The 19,775-nt window shown below is 43.9% G+C and overlaps 1 protein-coding gene across 3 annotated transcripts in view; it reads right to left on the bottom strand.

Annotated features, from left to right (window-relative positions):
• The window catches only part of LOC139281292 (protein kinase C beta type), a 387,614-nt gene that overhangs the window by 200,221 nt on the left and 167,618 nt on the right, over positions 1-19,775 (bottom strand). For 2 of the 3 annotated variants that reach the window (XM_070901419.1, XM_070901416.1), the window contains exon 3: positions 2,110-2,192. In XM_070901419.1, coding sequence (XP_070757520.1) covers positions 2,110-2,192 — 83 coding nt within the window. Of the gene's footprint in view, positions 1-2,109; positions 2,193-3,874; positions 3,970-19,775 lie in introns of all 3 variants that reach the window. The other variant, XM_070901417.1, reaches the window with a different exon arrangement.

Here is a 19,775-nt window from a genome sequence, read left to right as displayed (position 1 = left end):
ATTCCACAGGTTCACAATTCTGAGAGTGAAGAAGTTTCTCCTCATCTCGGTCCTAAATGGCTTACCCCTTACCCTTAGACTGTGACCCCTGGTTCTGGACTTCCCCAACACCTGGAACATTCTTCCTGCATCTAACCTGTCCAATCCCATCAGAATTTTATATGTTTCTATGAGATCGCCTCTCATTCTTCTAAATTCCACTGAATACAAGCGTAGTCAATCATTCAGCATGTGCTGCTGTGTAGAAATGGAGCCCACCCCAGAGGCAAACCATTTACTGGAGAATACATAGGGCACCCACCAATCACAATTTATCAGGCAGAACATCAACTAACTCTCCCATTACACACTGGGTGTCAACCCCTAACTATCTGACATACTCTGACCTACTTCAACTCTTATTGCAAATGCAGTTTGTCAGTTTATCACAATGAAGTTACAGTGAACATCTGGCAAATGTGACTTCAGCACCAGAAAGTACCATTTAAGGACTACTCCAAGTAAACATGAACGACCACAAAAATGGCCCTGGTAGGAAGTAAATGATTGCAGAAGAGAAAAACTTCTCTCTGCTAATATAATGAGGCATCTCACAGATCTTGGCCGAAATCAGTTAGTATAATGGTGCAGGTCAGGAAAAGATTCCTGGTAAAGGATCATGTGAAAACGAGGATGTGCTGTGAAAGCGGACAACATGTAACCTTACATAAATAACTTGCATTATTTCTGCAAAGATGTGTGGGCACAAATTTGAGAGAGAGCCAGGAGATTTCTGCAGTTTGAGATTATTTAATTTTGCGTTATTGCAGTGAGTAAACAGTGCGTGGGCATCTCCCAGGGAAGCACTGCAGAACAGAACGGGAAATGTGCACCATCCCACCCACTCACTCCACCCGCCAGTTGTGGTCCACATGTTTACCTCATCATGTCCAGTAAACCTCATCTAACCATTTTATGAAGCCATTGCTGAGCCAGTCAGGGAGAATGTCAATGCTCAGCATCAATGGGGATAAACACGCCTTTCTTGTAAGAAAATGAGAAACAAAAGGCAAATCTCCATGGCTCACCAGGCCAATTATATAACAGGTTTTTAAAAAAATGATCTGCATCTTTTTTTTATTAAAAAGAGGCAGTGCACTCAAAAACAACATTTATGAGATTGCTTTAGGAACAAAAGGGAGTTGTGGGCATAATCTGTAAACATTGCCAGGGGCTTTAGTAACCAAAACCCCATCACCTTAAATAGCAGTAGGCAGTCATCTTATAGCATATCGTAAGAGGAAAACATCGTGGCACACTCACAACATACTATCCTGAATTTTCCTAATCTCATCGCAAGCGGGTTGAAGCATGACCTCTGCCCGACCAAATCATGAACCTCCCCTACCTGATTTCTGGGCCAGGGCTCCTGAACAATGCAGAGGGGCTCAGCAGGATCTATATCACTAGGAGGGAGTCCGTTTCTGATGGAGCAGGAGGACAAAGCACCAGAAGAGGAGAGGGCGGCTTCAAAGAGGGCAGAAGAACCCCGAAGATTGCAGTAACTTTTTAACTGAATGATTTAGGGGGGGGCTTTACTAGGCACTCTCCTTCTGAGCAATGATCGAGGGCCTACCGACACCCATCTCCTGGAAATGGTAGCGGCAGCAAAGGAAATTGGGCAGGAGCCTGGGTTCCACCTTTCTACAGCCATTTATATGTGGTGGAATGGAACAGGCAGTGGTGGCCTTCTTGGCAGGGAAGGAAGATTAAGGTCAGGTTCCAAAGGCAATGGAGATTAAATTACTGAGTTATCTCCAAATGGATACTCCATCCTCAAGCTTCCACACACCCCCACAATGATCTCTACAACCCAAATGCTACTGACAATATATATCAAATATCCACAACCCAACCCAGCCCATCACTGATACTGGTTTCTAAAATCCTCACATTCTGTTAATGCACCTTGCTCAATCCTATGCTCACATACCCCTTTAAACATCTGCATAATTCCCATCAACCCAGCAAGATACAGTTCAGCATCGATAAAACTACTGACACACCCACTCCTGCACGATCATCAGTGAATATACTTGAAGCCTTTGAGCATGGACAGAAAGTTCTTACCTCAGAGGCAGGTCCCGTATCTGCACCTGGGCAGGAGAAGGTGACAAATTCATGGCATCGTTTGTGGACTACAAAAGAGCAAACTGTAAATGAGAACATAGAATATAATCAGTCAAATTAAATACCAACCAACCAGAACAAAGTAACCAATGAATGCATACCAACTAACCAGAACACACCAACCAAAACACACCAATCAACCAACCAAAACACACCAACCAAAACATACCAACCAAAACACACCAACCAACCAAAACACACCAACCAACCAAAACACACCAACCAACCAATGGGATTAGAGCAGATAACGGCGTGTGATTAGCATTTGGGATTCAGGCAAGTCAGAAAGTAGACCAAATTAGAATTGACTTACATCTGATGATGAAAATTGCCCCCAAAGATTGCAAAAGTGGGAGAGAGGGAAGGTGAGAAATGGAACACAGCCCATAAGAAAATATACTGCACCTCTTCCTTGCCCGAATACAAAACGAATTTTACTTGCATTGTTAAGCTTTGCTCAATCTTTAGTTTAACCTTTTAACGTACAAGCTAACATTGAACACCAACAGAAACATCCAGAATATCTTTGCTAAATAAAGTGCCTGGAATAATGGCTCCTCTTAGTGAGAGCTCAATTAAAACTGAAGTGAATCATTTAATCGAGCTGAAGTAATGATTGTGCCTGTCAGCCTTTAAACAGCGCTCAGAGAGCCGGGGATAATGACATTATCAACAACATGCATTCACCGCCCCTGGACCACCAGCCACTTCATCAGATGTATTCGATTTGAACCAAACCTTCCAGGAGTAACCTGAGAATAAACTGCTGCCAAGGGGAGGGTTCCTTATGCCATTGTCTTACTTACCACTGCAAAGCTCAGTTTTAAGTACAAGCAATAAGGAGCTGCCTTTTATTCTTCCCTTTCCTCACCATCTTGCCTGAAGGTGCTAAGCAATGATGGGCAATGGTTTCATTCAAGAGGTTATTCAGTTGTGTGGTTATATGAAAATTTCCAAAATATTTTTAAGATGGAATTTGAATACATGGTCAGGAATGTCTGTGCTAAATAATGGAACTCTCTCCACTTTGTGCACCCTGTATCAGCATCAGACACCCAGGGCAGATACAGCACGGGGTTAGATACAGAATAAAGCTCCCTCTACACTTTCCCATCAAACACTCCCAGGGCAGATACAGCACGGGGTTAGATACAGAATAAAGCTCCCTCTACACTGTCCCATCAAACAGTCTCAGGGAAGGTACAGCACGAGGTTAGATGCAGAGTAAAGCTCCCTCTACACTGTCCCATCAAACACTCCCAGGGCAGATACAGCACGGGGTTAGATACAGAGTAAAGCTCCCTCTACACTGTCCCATCAAACAGTCTCAGGGAAGGTACAGCATGAGGTTAGATACAGAGTAAAGCTCCCTCTACACTGTCCCATCAAACACTCCCAGGGCAAGTAGTTTTTCTTTTTCTTTTTTATATCAGTAAGTAACCTGTTAACAGTGTTGTCACCAATTTAAGTGTATCTAAGGGTTAAGTCATGGCAGGAGAGCTCGGTCACGTGATATGCTCCTCCTGTACCATGTGGGAACTCAGGGACACTTCCGGTGTCTCTGACGACTACATCTGCAGGAAGTGTAACCGCCTCCAGCTCCTGACGGACCGTGTTGCGGAATTGGAGCTGAGGGTGGATTCACTCTGGAGCATCCACGACGCTGAGAATGACGTGAGTAGCACGTGTAGCGAGTTGGTCTTACCGCAGGAGAAGAGTCCACAGCCAGCTAGGGAATGGAAGACCAGCAGGAAGAGTAGTGCAAGGAAGGTAATGCAGGGGTCCCCTGTGGTCATCCCCCTGCAAAACAGATACACTGCTTTGAGTACTGTTGAGTGGGATGACTCATCAGGGGAGGGCAGCAGCAGCCAAGTTCATGGCAACGTGGCTGGCTCTGTTGCACAGGAGGGCAGGAAAAAGAGTGGGAGAGCGATAGTGATAGGGGATTCAATTGTGAGGGATATAGATAGGCGTTTCTGCGGCCGCAACCGAGACTCCAAGATGGTATGTTGCCTCCCTAGTGCAAGGGTCAAGGATGTCTCGGAGCGGGTGCAGGACATTCTAAAAAGGGAGGGAAAACAGCCAGTTGTCGTGGTGCACATTGGTACCAACGATATAGGTTAAAAAAAGGTATGAGATCCTACGAAACGAATTTAAGGAGCTAGGAGCTAAATTAAAAAGTAGGACCTCAAAAGTAGTAATCTCGGGATTGCTACCAGTGCCACGTGCTAGTCAGAGTAGGAATCGCAGGATAGCGCAGATGAATACGTGGCTTGAGCAGTGGTGCAGCAGGGAGGGATTCAAATTCCTGGGGCATTGGAACCGGTTCTGGGGGAGGTGGGACCAGTACAAACCGGATGGTCTGCACCTGGGCAGGACCGGAACCAATGTCCTAGGGGGAGTGTTTGCTAGTGTTGTTAGGGAGGAGTTAAACTAATATGGAAGGGGGATGGGAACCAATGCAGGGAGACAGAGGGAAACAAAAAGGAGACAAAAGCAAAAGACAGAAAGGAGATGAGGAAAAGTGGAGGGCAGAGAAACACAAGGCATAGAACAAAAAGGGCCACTGTACAGCAAAATTCTAAAAGGACAAAGGGTGTTAAAAAAACAAGCCTGAAGGCTTTGTGTCTTAATGCAAGGAGTATCCGTAATAAGGTGGATGAATTAACTGTGCAAATAGATGTTAACAAATATGACGTGATTGGGATTACAGAGACGTGGCTCCAGGATGATCAGGGCTGGGAACTCAACATCCAGGGGTATTCAACATTTAGGAAGGATAGAATAAAAGGAAAAGGAGGTGGGGTAGCATTGCTGGTTAAAGAGGAGATTAATACAATAGTTAGGAAGGACATTAGCTTGGATGATGTGGAATCTATATGGGTAGAGCTGCAGAACACCAAAGGGCAAAAAATGTTAGTGGGAGTTGTGTACAGACCTCCAAACAGTAGTAGTGATGTTGGGGAGGGCATCAAACGGGAAATTAGGGGTGCATGCAATAAAGGTGCAGCAGTTATAATGGGTGACTTTAATATGCACATAGATTGGGCTAACCAAACTGGAAGCAATACGGTGGAGGAGGATTGCCTGGAGTACATAAGGGATGGTTTTCTAGACCAATATGTCGAGGAACCAACTAGGGGGGAGGCCATCTTAGACTTGGTGTTGTGTAATGAGAGAGGATTAATTAGCAATCTCGTTGTGCGAGGCCCCTTGGGGAAGAGTGACCATAATATGGTGGAATTCTATATTGGGATGGAGAATGAAACAGTTAATTCAGAGACCATGGTCCAGAACTTAAAGAAGGGTAACTTTGAAGATATGAGGCGTGAATTGGCTAGGATAGATTGGCGAATGATACTTAAGGGGTTGACTGTGGATGGGCAATGGCAGACATTTAGAGACCGCATGGATGAACTACAACAATTGTACATTCCTGTCTGGCGTAAAAATAAAAAAGGGAAGGTGGCTCAACCGTGGCTATCAAGGGAAATCAGGAATAGTATTAAAGCCAAGGAAGTGGCATACAAATTGGCCAGAAATAGCAGCGAACCTGGGGATTGGGAGAAATTTAGAACTCAGCAGAGGAGGACAAAGGGTTTGATTAGGGCAGGGAAAATGGAGTACGAGAAGAAGCTTGCAGAGAACATTAAGACGGATTGCAAAAGTTTCTATAGATATGTAAATAGAAAAAGGTTAGTAAAGACAAACGTAGGTCCCCTGCAGTCAGAATCAGGGGAAGTCATAACGGGGAACAAAGAAATGGCAGACCAATTGAACAAGTACTTTGGTTCGGTATTCACTAAGGAGGACACAAACAACCTTCCGGATATAAAAGGGGTCAGAGGGTCTAGGAAGGAGGAGGAACTGAGGGAAATCCTTATTAGTCGGGAAATTGTAGGGATTGAAGGCTGATAAATCCCCAGGGTCTGATGGACTGCATCCCAGAGTACTTAATGAGGTGGCCTTGGAAATAGCGGATGCATTGACAGTCATTTTCGAACATTCCATTGACTCTGGATCAGTTCCTATCGAGTGGAGGGTAGCCAATGTAACCCCACTTTTTAAAAAAGGAGGGAGAGAGAAAATAGGGAATTATAGACCAGTCAGCCTGACATCGGTAGTGGGTAAAATGATGGAATCAATTATTAAGGATGTCATAGCAGTGCGTTTGGAAAGAGGTAATATGATAGGTCCAAGTCAGCATGGATTTGTGAAAGGGAAATCATGCTTGACAAATCTTCTGGAATTTTTTGAGGATGTTTCCAGTAGAGTGGACAAGGGAGAACCAGTTGATGTGGTATATTTGGACTTTCAGAAGGCTTTCGACAAGGTCCCACACAAGAGATTAATGTGCAAAGTTAAAGCACATGGGATTGGAGGTAGTGTGCTGACATGGATTGAGAACTGGTTGTCAGACAGGAAGCAAAGAGTAGGAGTAAATGGGGACTTTTCAGAATGGCAGGCAGTGACTAGTGGGGTACCGCAAGGTTCTGTGCTGGGGCCCCAGCTGTTTACACTGTACATTAATGATTTAGACGAGGGGATTAAATGTAGTATCTCCAAATTTGCGGATGACACTAAGTTGGGTGGCAGTGTGAGCTGCGAGGATGCTGCTATGAGGCTGCAGAGTGACTTGGATAAGTTAGGTGAGTGGGCAAATGCATGGCAGATGAAGTATAATGTGGATAAATGTGAGGTTATCCACTTTGGTGGTAAAAACAGAGAGACAGACTATTATCTGAAAGGTGACAGATTAGGAAAAGGGGAGGTGCAACGAGACCTGGGTGTCATGGTACATCAGTCATTGAAGGTTGGCATGCAGGTACAGCAGGCGGTTAAGAAAGCAAATGGCATGTTGGCCTTCATAGCGAGGGGATTTGAGTACAGGGGCAGGGAGGTGTTGCTACAGTTGTACAGGGCCTTGGTGAGGCCACACCTGGAGTATTGTGTACAGTTTTGTACAGTCTCCTAACTTGAGGAAGGACATTCTTGCTGTTGAGGGAGTGCAGCGAAGGTTCACCAGACTGATTCCCGGGATGGTGGGACTGACCTATCAAGAAAGACTGGATCAACTGGGCTTGTATTCACTGGAGTTCAGAAGAATGAGAGGGGACCTCATAGAAACGTTTAAAATTCTGATGGGTTCAGACAGGTTAGATGCAGGGAGAATGTTCCCAATGTTGGGGAAGTCCAGAACCAGGGGTCACAGTCGAAGGATAAGGGGTAAGCCATTTTGGGACCGAGATGAGGAGAAACTTCTTCACCCAGAGTGGTGAACCTGTGGAATTCTCTACCACAGAAAGTTGTTGAGGCCAATTCACTAAATATATTCAAAAAGGAGTTAGATGAAGTCCTTACTACTAGAGGGATCAAGGGGTATGGCGAGAAAGCAGGAATGGGGTACTGAAGTTGCATGTTCAGCGATGAACTCATTGAATGGCGGTGCAGGCTAGAAGGGCCGAATGACCTACTCCTGCACCTATTTTCTATGTTTCTATGTACAGCACGGGGTTAGATTTAGAGTAAAGCTTCCTCTATACTGTCCCACCAAACAGGGAAGGTACAGCACAGGCTAGATACAAAGTAAACCTTGTGGAGCCAAATTTCCTTGGCTATGCCGTCAAACTCATGCTGTAACTCATAAGGTCAGATGTGGGGATGTTTGCTGATGATTGCAGTCTTGAGTTCTTTTCGCTACTCCTCAGATAATAAAGCAGTCCATGCCCGCATGCAGGCTTGGGCTGATAAGTGGCAAGTAACATTCATGGCACACAATTGCCAGGCAATAACTATCTCTAACAAGCGAGTCTAACCACCACCCCTTGACATGCAACAGCATTACCATCGCCAAATCCACCACTTTCAACATCCTGGGGATCACCATTGACCAGAAACTTAACTGGACCAGCCACATAAATACTGTGGCTACAAGAGCGGATCAGAGGCTGGGTATTCTGCGGCGAGTATCTCACTTCCTGACTTCCCAAAGCCTTTCCACCATCTACAAGGCACAAGTCAGGAGTGTGATGGAATACTCTCCACTTGCCTGGATGAGTGCAGCTTCAATAACACTCAAGAGACTATCCAGGACATAGCAGCCCGCTTGATTGGCACCCGATCCATCACCTTAAACATTCACTCCCTCCATCACCGGCACACCGTGGCTGCAGTGCGTACCATCTCCAAGATGCATCTACAAGTACCATCTTGAGATGCACCTGTAATGGTGAAGGTGCCCCCAACCCATGTAAATGAGCTCGCAAACTCCAGTGGGGTCTGAGTTGGAGGGTGCCAGTGAGTGCAATCCCAGAAAAACTGCTGAGGTCACAGCCCATAGATTTTCAGCCACAGCATTTCTCACTCAATGTGCCATGTTCCCAATCTCAGAAGAGTTCTCCAAAGGCAGCAAACTGATGTGTCCATTTTCTATTCCATACATCTTTATGACCTCACTGGGTGAACACTGATCCTAAAATTCCGAGGGGTTCTCCTGATCTCCTGGTGTTACTTTCATAGAAGATCAGTGTAACCCTTTGGGAAATGGTATAAACAGCCATTTATACCATTTCCAAGGGGTTCTATCGACCTTCCGCTGGAGAACCCCGGTGGGCATTTGATAGATGTGAAAGAAAGAACTTGCACCATTCCCGACATTCCAAAGCACTTTACAGCCAATGAAGTATCTTTGAAATGTACTCACTGTAGAGAAACTCAGCAGACAAATTTCACACAGCAAGGTCCCACAAACATCAATGAAATTAATAACCAGATACCCTGTTTTGGTGTTGTTGGTTGAAGGATAAATGTTGACACTGGAAGAAGTCCCTGCTCTTCTTCGAATGATGCCATTGGATCGTTTACGCCCACCCGAGGGGTCAGATGGGGCCTCGGTTTAACATTGCATCCAAAAGACAGCCCCTTCAACAATTCAGTACTGACTGAGTCCTGCAGTGAAGTATCAGCCTAGATTATGCGCTCAAGTCTCTGGAATGGGGCTTGGACTCGTAACCTTCTGACACAGGCGAAACTGTTATCACTCAGCTAAACACCATGATGAAAATTTTAAATCTAAGGCATTGGGGGAATGACTGGCAGCCAATGTAGGTCAGCAAAGATAGGGATGATGGACAAGTGGGACTTGGTGCAGGATAGGGCACAGGTAGCAGAGTTCTGGATCAGCTCATGTTTATGGAGGGTGGAGGATGGGAGGTCATCCAGGAGAGCATTGGAGTAATAGAGTCTGAAGGTAACAAAGGCATCGATGAAGATTTCAGCAGTCGATGGGTTGAGGTAATGGCGGAGGTTGACAATGTTACAGAGGTAAAGGTTGAAGTAGATGGAGACGATTACGAGGGCAGAAACTCGAGAAGGAATTTGAGAAAAAAGGTATCACACAAGTACAGTACTGATAAAGGAGGGTGTGGCATAATAAGGATGTCGCACAAGAAGAGTATTGGACAAGATAGATTTTAGAATAAGATGGTTATTGCACAATATTAAAGACACTCCTATCAAACAGAACAGAAACAATAGCCAGATCCAACACCTGGAACACATGGGGGGCCAAAATTGCCTTTCTATAAGGTACGGAATGGCCGAGTCTACGTGGAGGGGCTGCCATTTTTTAAATTGCCCTTGCTCAGGTTTGGAGCGGTGTTGGGGATCGCTCCGCCCGTTTTCCTGCCGTGGCGTGCATGCGCCGACCCCTAACCGACCGGCGGCGACCCCTTCCCGAAATTGCCCTGCAGGAGCGGCGCCGCCCCCGGTTGGTGCCCCTGACAGCTTTTGCTGTCGGTTCCCTTTGTGTGGCTTGGTGGTGCGGCTGCCTTTAAAGAGGAGCTGGAGTTGAATCTAGGTCATCCACAATGAGGTATGCAGTTATAAGCCTAGTGGATGAACTGGTAATGTGTAGTGTGATTGTTAAACCTTTGTTAATAAACCAATTAGTTCTTAATAAAAACATTTTTAAAAAAGAGGAGCTGGCATTACTGGTGATGCCATGTTATTTTTTTTTGTCGGCCGACTGCCAGGTCGGGCTAACAATAATGGTTGCGGTTTCGGCTGAGCCACCAACAGGCAGCCTGGCCGAACCCTCTTGGGTGCCAGGCCGCTGACCTGGCTGAAACTCTCCCAGGTGGCCGAGTGTTTGCCACTAAAGTGGCTGCAGAGTTTAAAGCGGTTTGGCCGCCCCATGCATTGGGACGGTCGGAACACTTCATCAGCGGTAGGTGCGGCTCGTTTCAGGCGGAGGGCAATTTCGGCCCCCAGATCTCAGCAGGTGAAGAGAACAAAAACATTCTGCAAGACAATGCCATGGAATATTGACACAATGATTAATGGATGCAACAGCAATCATATTTCACATGTAGTTACTCTGTGCTTTCAGCACCTTCCACTTACCTCTCACAACCAGACAGAATCATCGACTTCCTTATCATGAATGGGAAATTTAAAATTAACTCACTAAATTTCACAAGGGCAGTTTAACGAGGAACAGTAAAAATTCTTTTGGGTTTAGGTTTACGGAGAGAATCTCTCACTACTGCTGTGGGAAGCCAATAGAGGTTCCGTCCATAATTTATCAAGCCTCCTTGGATATGGAAGCTGTGCCAGGGGATTGGAAGGTTGCCAATTTAATACCTCTAGTCAGAAAGGGAGAAAGCGATGAACCAGATAATTATAAATCAGTCAACCTAACACCAATATTGGGTAAGCTTCTAGAGGCTATAAAATGGGATAAATTTAAAACTTAGAAAGACATAGGTTAATGAAGAACAGCCAGCACAGATTAGTAAAAGTCAAGTTATGTCTGACAAGTTTAACAGACTATAATATCCATGCATATTGCAGCACAAGGTATAATGTACCTGTACATTGTGATACGTGGTATACTATACATGTTGCATTGTGGCAGATGGTATAATATAAACTTTACAGTGTGGCAGGCTATATAATATACATGGTACTATGTAGTACATTGTACAGCATGCTGGGTACACTGTGGGAACATGGTGCAGTATACACTGTATATTGTGATAATTGGTACACAGTACATTGTGGTATGGTATGAAGGTACATGTAGTACATGTTTCTGACCTCAGCCAGGTCTTTAAGGGAAAGCTGGTCATGGTCAAACAATTCCTCAGAGATAGAGGAAACATTGCGGTATATGCTATAACACAACATACTGCGTATTCTATACCATGTACTACAATGTACTGTGAATTTACCATGTACTGTGTATACTACATAATGCACTGTGTATATACTATATGTTGTATATTCTACAACATGTACCACAATGTGCTGTGTATATGATTCCATGTACGATGAATGTCATGTCTATCAGTGGGTTGAAATCAAAGAATAATTGCAATGACAAATTGAAAAATTTGAAAGAAGAAGATTGGCTCAAACCAGTGCAAATTCTGAAACACAACTATGGGCAGTGGGGTGAACAACTAGCTTTTAAATCACCATGGGCTTCTCTTGTGTAATTACTGATGCTCGCTTCAGCGCTACCCTTAGGTACCTGAAAACCTATGGCCATGGGCTGCTCCCAATTCAGAGAAGCTCCACGTCTGACAGTACATAGTCAGAGGAGACACCTGTAAGAACTGTGAAAGAATTGGGCCAAGGAAACTGGCAGGTTAGCAAAAGGACAGACTAAAGAGAATAGACATGTTAAATAAACAGGAACTGAGGGAGGAGGAAGAGTAGTCTTGCAGAGCAACTGTAATGGGAAATACTGGATAGAAAATGAAAACAATGAGAGATCATCAGTTCAGCAACAGAGTTAATTAAAACATTAACAAAATCCAATCAACCAGGCAAAGCAGAAATAAATGGGAAAACAGCACAGGGTAAAGATATTATTACAGTAGCGAAGAATAAAACATTCTGAGGATAGAGTGGATTGATCCTGTGGGCTAGTGTTCATTTTTAGAAGTATGTAGCTTATACTGTATGGTGTCAGCCTTGGCTCAGTGAGTAGCACTCTTGCCTCGGAGTCAGCAAGTTCTGGGTTCAAGCACTACTCCAGAGACTTGAGCACATAATCTAGGCTGACATTCCAGTGGCAGTATAGAGGGAGTGCTGCACTGTCGGAGATGCTGTTTTTCAAATGGAAGGTTAAACTGAGGCCCTGTCTGCCTTCTCAGGTGAACATAAAAGATCCCATTATATTACTTGGGTAGGGGAGTTCTCCCCGGTGTCCTGGCCAATAGTTATCCCTCAACCAAAATCACAAACAGATTATTTGGTCATTATCTCATTGCTGTTTGTGGGACCATCTGTGCCCAAATTGGCTGCTGCGTTTCCTACATTACAATAGAGACCACTTAAAAAATATATTTCATTGGTTGTAAAGTGGTTTGGGATAGCCTGAAGATGTGAAATACATTATATAAATGTAAGTTTATTCTTTCTGTTTTTGTCCATCCTGTATGGGGTTCATTTTCTAGGTGATCTGAAATTGTGCCTCACAGAAAATTTAGATTTTTGATCTTTTGGCGCACTTTTTGGCATTTTGGAATAATATAGTTTTTAAAATAATTTTTGATTATTTGATAAAAATGAAATTTAAACGGACATGGAAAAAAGGACTGACTGGATAGCTCTTTCTGGAAGCTGGCACAGGAGCACTGGATCGAATAGCCTCCTTCTGTGCTGTAAAAATCTACAATTCTGTACATTGCGCAAAAATTATGCCCCAGGGAGCTATAATGGTGAACAAATTACATTGTGGTAGACATTTATAGCAAAATAATGTTTCTTGGCTCTTGTTTCAATTTGTTTCATTACTATATTGTTCTGAGCCTATAAGTTATTACTGGTGAGATTCATGGACTGGTGCTTAACACATTTATATATTTCGTTGTTTGCCATTTTAACACTGGAGGTAGCTCATTCAATTAAAATAGATCAGTACCTCCATTGCAATAGGGGAGAAAGGAACGTCACACAAACACATTCAATATCTATCCGTTAATATGCCGTTTCTAGGCTTTGCTGTCAAAATGAATCACTGATAATATATTATCGCATAAAAGTAGTTCTTCATTATTGCCACAGAAGATGGCAGCCTGTTTCACCTTGACATTGTGTCACTTGCCATCTTGTACATGATCTGATGTACCTTAAAAGGGGAGGGATGGTCCATTCTTGTCCACACCTTGAGACTTGCCCTGTTTGAGACAAGCTGTGCTGTTCTACTGTCATCACATCAGAACTATTCTGCCCCTTCATTATTTGCAATTCTTCAAAATTGAGGTTTGGGCAAAATTAAGAGGGAATCAATGAGCAATGGAGTGAAGAAGCAGATAACTTCCAGCAGGTTGGAGCAATATGTGGGGAAAAACAAATTATGGGTCACAATTTTAGAATTATTCATTTCATAATGGGATGGGGATTTTGTACCAGCCCACATTAAAATAGCAATTGAGTTTGAGAGGAAACAAAATGTCAGAAGAATATGGAATATGTATAAATGAAAATGAAGCATAGTATGCAACGATAATGGGACTATGTACAATTGTGGATTATAGAAACATAGAAAATAGGTACGGGGTAGGCTATTCGGCGCTTCAAGCCTGCACCACCATTCAAAATGATCATGGCTGATCATGCAACTTTAGTACCCCATTCCTGCTTTCTCACCATACTCCTTGATCCCTTTAGCCGTAAGGGCCACATCTAACTCCTTTATTTATACATTAAGGGTAATTTTCTGACACTGTACTCCTTGTGGGTGAGGCTCCCACCTGATCCACAATATCAGAAAATTAGTCCTGTTGTGTATACTAACTGAGGATTGAACACACTAGGGGTAACTTTCTGACGCCACGCTGCCAGTGAGGAGCCTCATCCACGAGAAACACACGGTAAATTCTGCCCAAATGGTTTTTGGGGTGGGGGGCAAAATCCTAATGCTGGCTACAGCCACATCACATGTATTACTTACAGTAGATTGACCCTACTAGTAGTGTGACCTGGAATTTCTGATATGAGCTCGTGGTGCCCAAGGCTTGCTGCCATCAGCTGAGTCAGAGAATCAACCCAGTGTACGGGTGTATGTGGCAGAGATGTTGATAAGCACATTGTACTACATTTAATCCACATTCATATCTAAACCTTGAGTGGGAATACTCAGTGTGCATTGTTATATCCTCCCTGGGATCACATATGATATGATTTAGTTACTATTGACTCGGTCGGTTTTAATGTGGCATATTCATGATGTTTTCAATACTTGAAGTGATTTAAAAATGGTTTTGATGGTGGGTCAGTGAATTTACCCAGTAATAGCTGAGCCGCACAGACTAAATGGTTTTACATCCCATCCCCAATCTGTGCTGAACTACATAATCTCAGATGTTTGGCTGTATGGTTGCTACATTTAGCCTCAGCCCCCTCCCCTGGGCTGTGAAGTGGTAAATCAGCCAGGGTTCCTGCTCCTGATTGCTATCTATCAAGCCCTGCTGAAAGTGCATGTGTGTGGACCTCAAGTGAGGCCAGGATTGGGCTCAGCTTTGGTACTCCCCAAGATTAAATACCCTACTAACCTTTATGGTGAAAGATTGTAACAGCCACTTGGGTGAGATACTGCAGGATGCCCAGTAGCTGATATCACGTTTTTACTAGTTCTGGGTAGGGTCTCACCCACTGACTAACCTCATTGGGGAGGGCAAGAGGTGGGGGTCCTAAAATCCTACGGTTGGCTACAGCCATATGTACTGCTAGGGGACTTGGAGTAGATTGTCTGCTCACCTTCTTAGCTGGAGGGTGACATCCAACATGGGAAGGGGAAGCCGTGTCGGTGATGAAGCAAAAATGATTGCAGCTAAAATATTCCTGTAGTTTATGCCGTGTACAAATTCTGTAAGTCTGCAGCATCCAATTCCACAAAGTGATTTTGTTTTGAAAATCGGTTAACTCTGCAGCTCTTCATGGAGCAAAAGTTGAATAATAGAGTTGTTCCACCTGCCACGGGAATAATTGGTGGCAGCCAAATTTAGCCACACTCCACAATCTCTGTGCCTGTGGTGCTCTACTGAACCACTATTTCCACTTCTGTAACATCGACCGTCTCCGCAACTGCCTCAGCTCATCCGCTGATGAAACCCTCATCCTTGCCTTTGTTATCTCTAGACTTGACTATTCCAATGCACTCCTGACTGGCCGCTCACGTCCTATCCTACTTAAACTTGAAGACATCCAAAATTTGTCCTAACTCCCACCAAGTCCCATTCACTCATTACGCCTCGATTTCAAAATTCTCATCCTTGTTTTCAAATCCCTCCATAGCTTCGCCCCTCCCTATCTCTAATCTTATCCAGCACCCCCCCTCCCCTCCCCAAGAAGTCTGCACTCCTCTAATTCTGTCCTCTGGTCCATCCCGGATTATAATCGCTCAACCATTGGTGGCTGTGCCTTCTGTTGCCTCGGCCCTAAGTTCTGGAATTAACTCCCTAAACGTCTCCGTCTCTCTTTCCTCCTTAAAACCTACCTCGTTGACAAAGCTTTTGGTCATCTGCTCTAATTTCTCCTTGGTGTCAATTTTTTTTTTCTTATAATACTCCTGTGAAGCGCCTTGGGACATTTTACTATGTTAAAGGCACAACGTTGTTGTGTTTTAGGAAGTTTACATCAGAGTGACTTTCCAACAGCTACTAACACTCAGCCATTTTTTCTGTTCTGGTAATTACAGGCAGCAGTTTAAATTGACTTCGATTTCAAAATATCTAATTACATTCGAATTTAATGGGTCACAACATAATCCATACTTCTGAAAAACATGACATTCAATAGTAGCTTTCAAAAGGGAATTAGATAAATATTTTGAGAACAAATTGCAGGAACATGGGAAAAGTGCAGGGGATTGCGACTCACTAGATTGCTCAGAGCAGACGCAGACTCGATGGGCTGAATGGCCTCCTTCTGTGATGTATTACTGCATGATTCTAAGGAAGAGCCACTCAACCATTCTGGTCACTTAGGTTCACATACCCGTTCCCTCCTGACTTAGCAACAAACTCATATCCCTACAAATCCTGTTTGATCAGGAAACCATTTATGTTCTGAATGTTTCCACTGAACCTGCAATCCCTGTGCTGGGTGGCAGTGTATGTCATAGTTTAACAAGTTGAATGCGTAGATATGGTTCCTAAAGTTATATTTAGAATGAGTTTCCCCTCACTTCTAATCATGCCCACCTCTCCTGGTTCAACACAGAAAACTACCCCTTGCCAATTTGTTGCACAGCTGTAAAAGCTTGGATCATACTTCCTTCCCCAGTATTCTTTCATTCTTCAGCCCTTCATTGTATCTCACTGGAACAACCAAATTTGAATTTAATGAGCTCATTTCATGTAACAAAATCAATCCAAGGCTCTTCATGGTTCAGGGTCAGACTGAAACAAGAGTCGGCGAGGAACTAGATAAGTTGGCTAAAAGTTGGTTGAAGAGGTAGGTTTTTGGAGAGGAGAGAGATGAAGCAAGATGGAGAGGTTGGAGGAGACTTCCAGGCTGCGGCACCAATGGTAGAATGGAGGGATAGGAAACACACAGTAGGCCAGTGTTAGATTAGCAGAAGGTGCAAGAAGGAACATATAGCTGGAGCAGGTTGATGCAGTGAAAGGTTTTGTAGATGAATACATGGATTTTTAAGCTGATATGCTGAGGGAAAGGAGCCAGTGCAGGTCAAAGAGAGGCGATAAGTGGGATAGGATGCGAGTAGCAGAGTCCTAGATGAGTTGAGTTTAGGAGGCTGGCAAGGAAGTGGTTAGAGAAGTTGATCTCAAAAGGTGGCAGAGGCATGGATGAGTGTTGCAGCAACAGTGGGGGTGAGGTGAAGATGGCGATGGGCAAAGTCTCGAAGATGAAAATAGGCAGTCTTGGTGATGAACTGGATGCGGAATTGAAACTAAGATCAGGGTAAGGCAGGACAGTGAGGCTGCACATCATCAGGTTGAGCTTGAACGGGAACCAGAAGTGGGGACGGATTTGGCAGCTGGGAAGTAGGGTTGATGATGAGGCCGAACAAGATGCTCTTGGTTTTGCCAATATTGAGCTGAAGAAATAAATCACTGATTTAGAACCAGCAGCACACTGTTCACTCTGGGCTATTGTAGATCTGTGAAACTATGTCATCGGGGGAGGAAGCACCTTCAAAAAGAAAAACTGGTTTGACTCTCATAAAAAAATAAACTGGAGCTTCTGACAGGACCAGTCCACGGGTGGTAGAAGGGGATGTCTTGTAATGAGAGATTGGAAGCGGTTGATAATAATCAGCTACCACTGCATCACCCCTGTTGTGACATCAGCACCTCCACTGTCATTGTGTAGCCTTTAGTTAAAATGAAAACATATGGCTGGAAGCTGAATTTGCTGCAGGTGCGCAACTAAGTGGGTGTGTTAATTTTTATGATCAAAGATTCTGTTAGAAGTTCAAATGCATCAAGCAGTATCACATTACTTCTTCTCATTGCATGCTTTTGAAGGCGTTGCTCAGAATTTAATTATTAATAAATCCATTCAGTATTGATGGGATTAACACAGCTCTCTAAATGGCACACCAGTGTGTATGCTAGAATTTTAAAACTCAGATGCCACACAGCAATTAAAATTTGCATTTCATCTGAAATTTAAAAGGCTACAAATAAATCAGAATGCTGCTAGATTTAAATTGGATTTTATTGCATTACAGCAAGATTCAAGAAGGATTTAAACCCAGTTCCTTGTACAGAAGGAACAAGGAAGAGGATGGGGCAGGTGGACGCCCTTGTGTAGGAGCTGCCAGGGAACTAGGAGATGCTGAATTTCTAACTGTTGAGATTGTCGGTGCATCAGTGGCTGTAAAACACAGGGGCTTACAGGCTATGCACTGCAACAAAGGATCTCAATTCTCATATGTTGGGGAGAGTTGCAGGATTTTATGAACCAGAGCTCTGAAGCTTTGCATAGCATTGAATTTCAAGCAGGATAAAGATACACAAAGGCAGTGACATGCATAATCAAGGCAAGAATGAACTAAATCAGGATCATCAAAAGGCAGAACAGGGTTGAGCTAAATATTGGCAGTCAAAGCTATTTACAGAGCTGACAAACTCACAATTCAATCAATCAACTGTTCAATAGTTCAAAAATAATGATTACAGATGAGACAAATACATTTGCTGCCTCTGTGCCTATAAATATAATGCAAATGTGCACAATCGTCACTCAAAGATAAAGGATAAAGATTCTGGAGCGGGACTTTCTCCCGCCAGTCTGCCCTGGAGATGGCCATGTCCCAAATCCCAAGGATGGAAGCATTTGCATAAAGGTGGCAGGCACTTGCACAAATCTCCCTGGAAAGTCAGCCCATGGTAGGAGAATTATGAAACCACACCTTGTCATTCTATTGGGAGGTGGGGGGGGGGGGGGGGGGGGAGGGGGGAGGTTTGGCCAAAATGGCTGATGGTAAAATTGTAGTGCTGCCTTGCTTCACTGTTGATTTGCCACTTCAATAATGACAATCGATCTCTCCGAGAATGACTGCTGTACGTCCTACTGACTTACACGATAAGAATGTCGGCATCATTCATGTCTGCTGGCCATTTGCTGGGAGGGACTGGTGGATTTCTGGGGGAGGCGGTCTCTCTGCCAGTCCTGCCTCCAATCATGACATCAACATGGAGGGAGCAGGTGGAAGCAATGCCCTCCCCTGGCACAACTTTACATCAGAAATGGGTCCTGCCCCAAATTCCTCTCCACTGCTCCGACCAAGGCAGAAATTATAGCTTAAAATCTTGCAAGCCTATTTTTTTTTCCCAAAGCCCACTGCCAAAGAGACAGTTACAAGAAGAACATGCACTTTAAAACATCTTTAATCTAGTAGTTGTTGTAAAGCACTTCACAGAGTAGAAAAATCAAAATCAATAAATCCATGCCAGCTGCCCTTTATTAATCCACACATTTCTAAACACTCACTAATTTGATCTCTAGTTATGGATTCTAAGAGCTTGCTGACAACTGATGTTAGACTAACTAGTCCATAGCGCCCTTGGTTACCGTCCTGGCATGATATGCATATCTAAGATTGAGTAATGGTGGCAATAGGCTCTGCTATCTCCTATCTGACTTCCTTCAACACCCTGGGTGCAGACATCAGGGTCCAGCGACTTATCAACTTTGAGCGCTACTAAATTTTTCAGTACCAATTATTTTCCTACAGTTATCTGGAACATTTGTTTGATATCTTCCTCTAGTACACCTACATTCTCATATCCACCATCATTGGGAAAACAATGCAATATATTATGTGAATTCAAGTCCCACTCCAGAGACTGGAGTGCAAAACCTCGGGGGATAGGGCAGGAAAGTGGAGTTGAGGCAGAAGATCAGCCATGATCTTATTGAATGTGGAGTAGGTTTGAGGGGCCGTATAGCTAAAACAGATTATCTGGTCATTATCGCATTGCTGTTTGTGGGACCTTGCTGTGCGCAATTTGGCTGTGTTTTCCACATTACAATAGTGACTACACCTCAAAAGTACTTAATTGGCTGAAAAGTGCTTTGGGATGGCCAGAGGTTCTGAAAGCGGTTATATAAATCAAGTCAGT

This window comes from Pristiophorus japonicus, chromosome 15, assembly GCF_044704955.1.
Source record: "Pristiophorus japonicus isolate sPriJap1 chromosome 15, sPriJap1.hap1, whole genome shotgun sequence".
In the NCBI taxonomy this organism is placed as follows: Eukaryota; Metazoa; Chordata; class Chondrichthyes; family Pristiophoridae; genus Pristiophorus; species Pristiophorus japonicus.
Note: the sequence above shows the minus strand (reverse complement) of the source record. Positions and strands in the feature narration are given on the sequence as shown.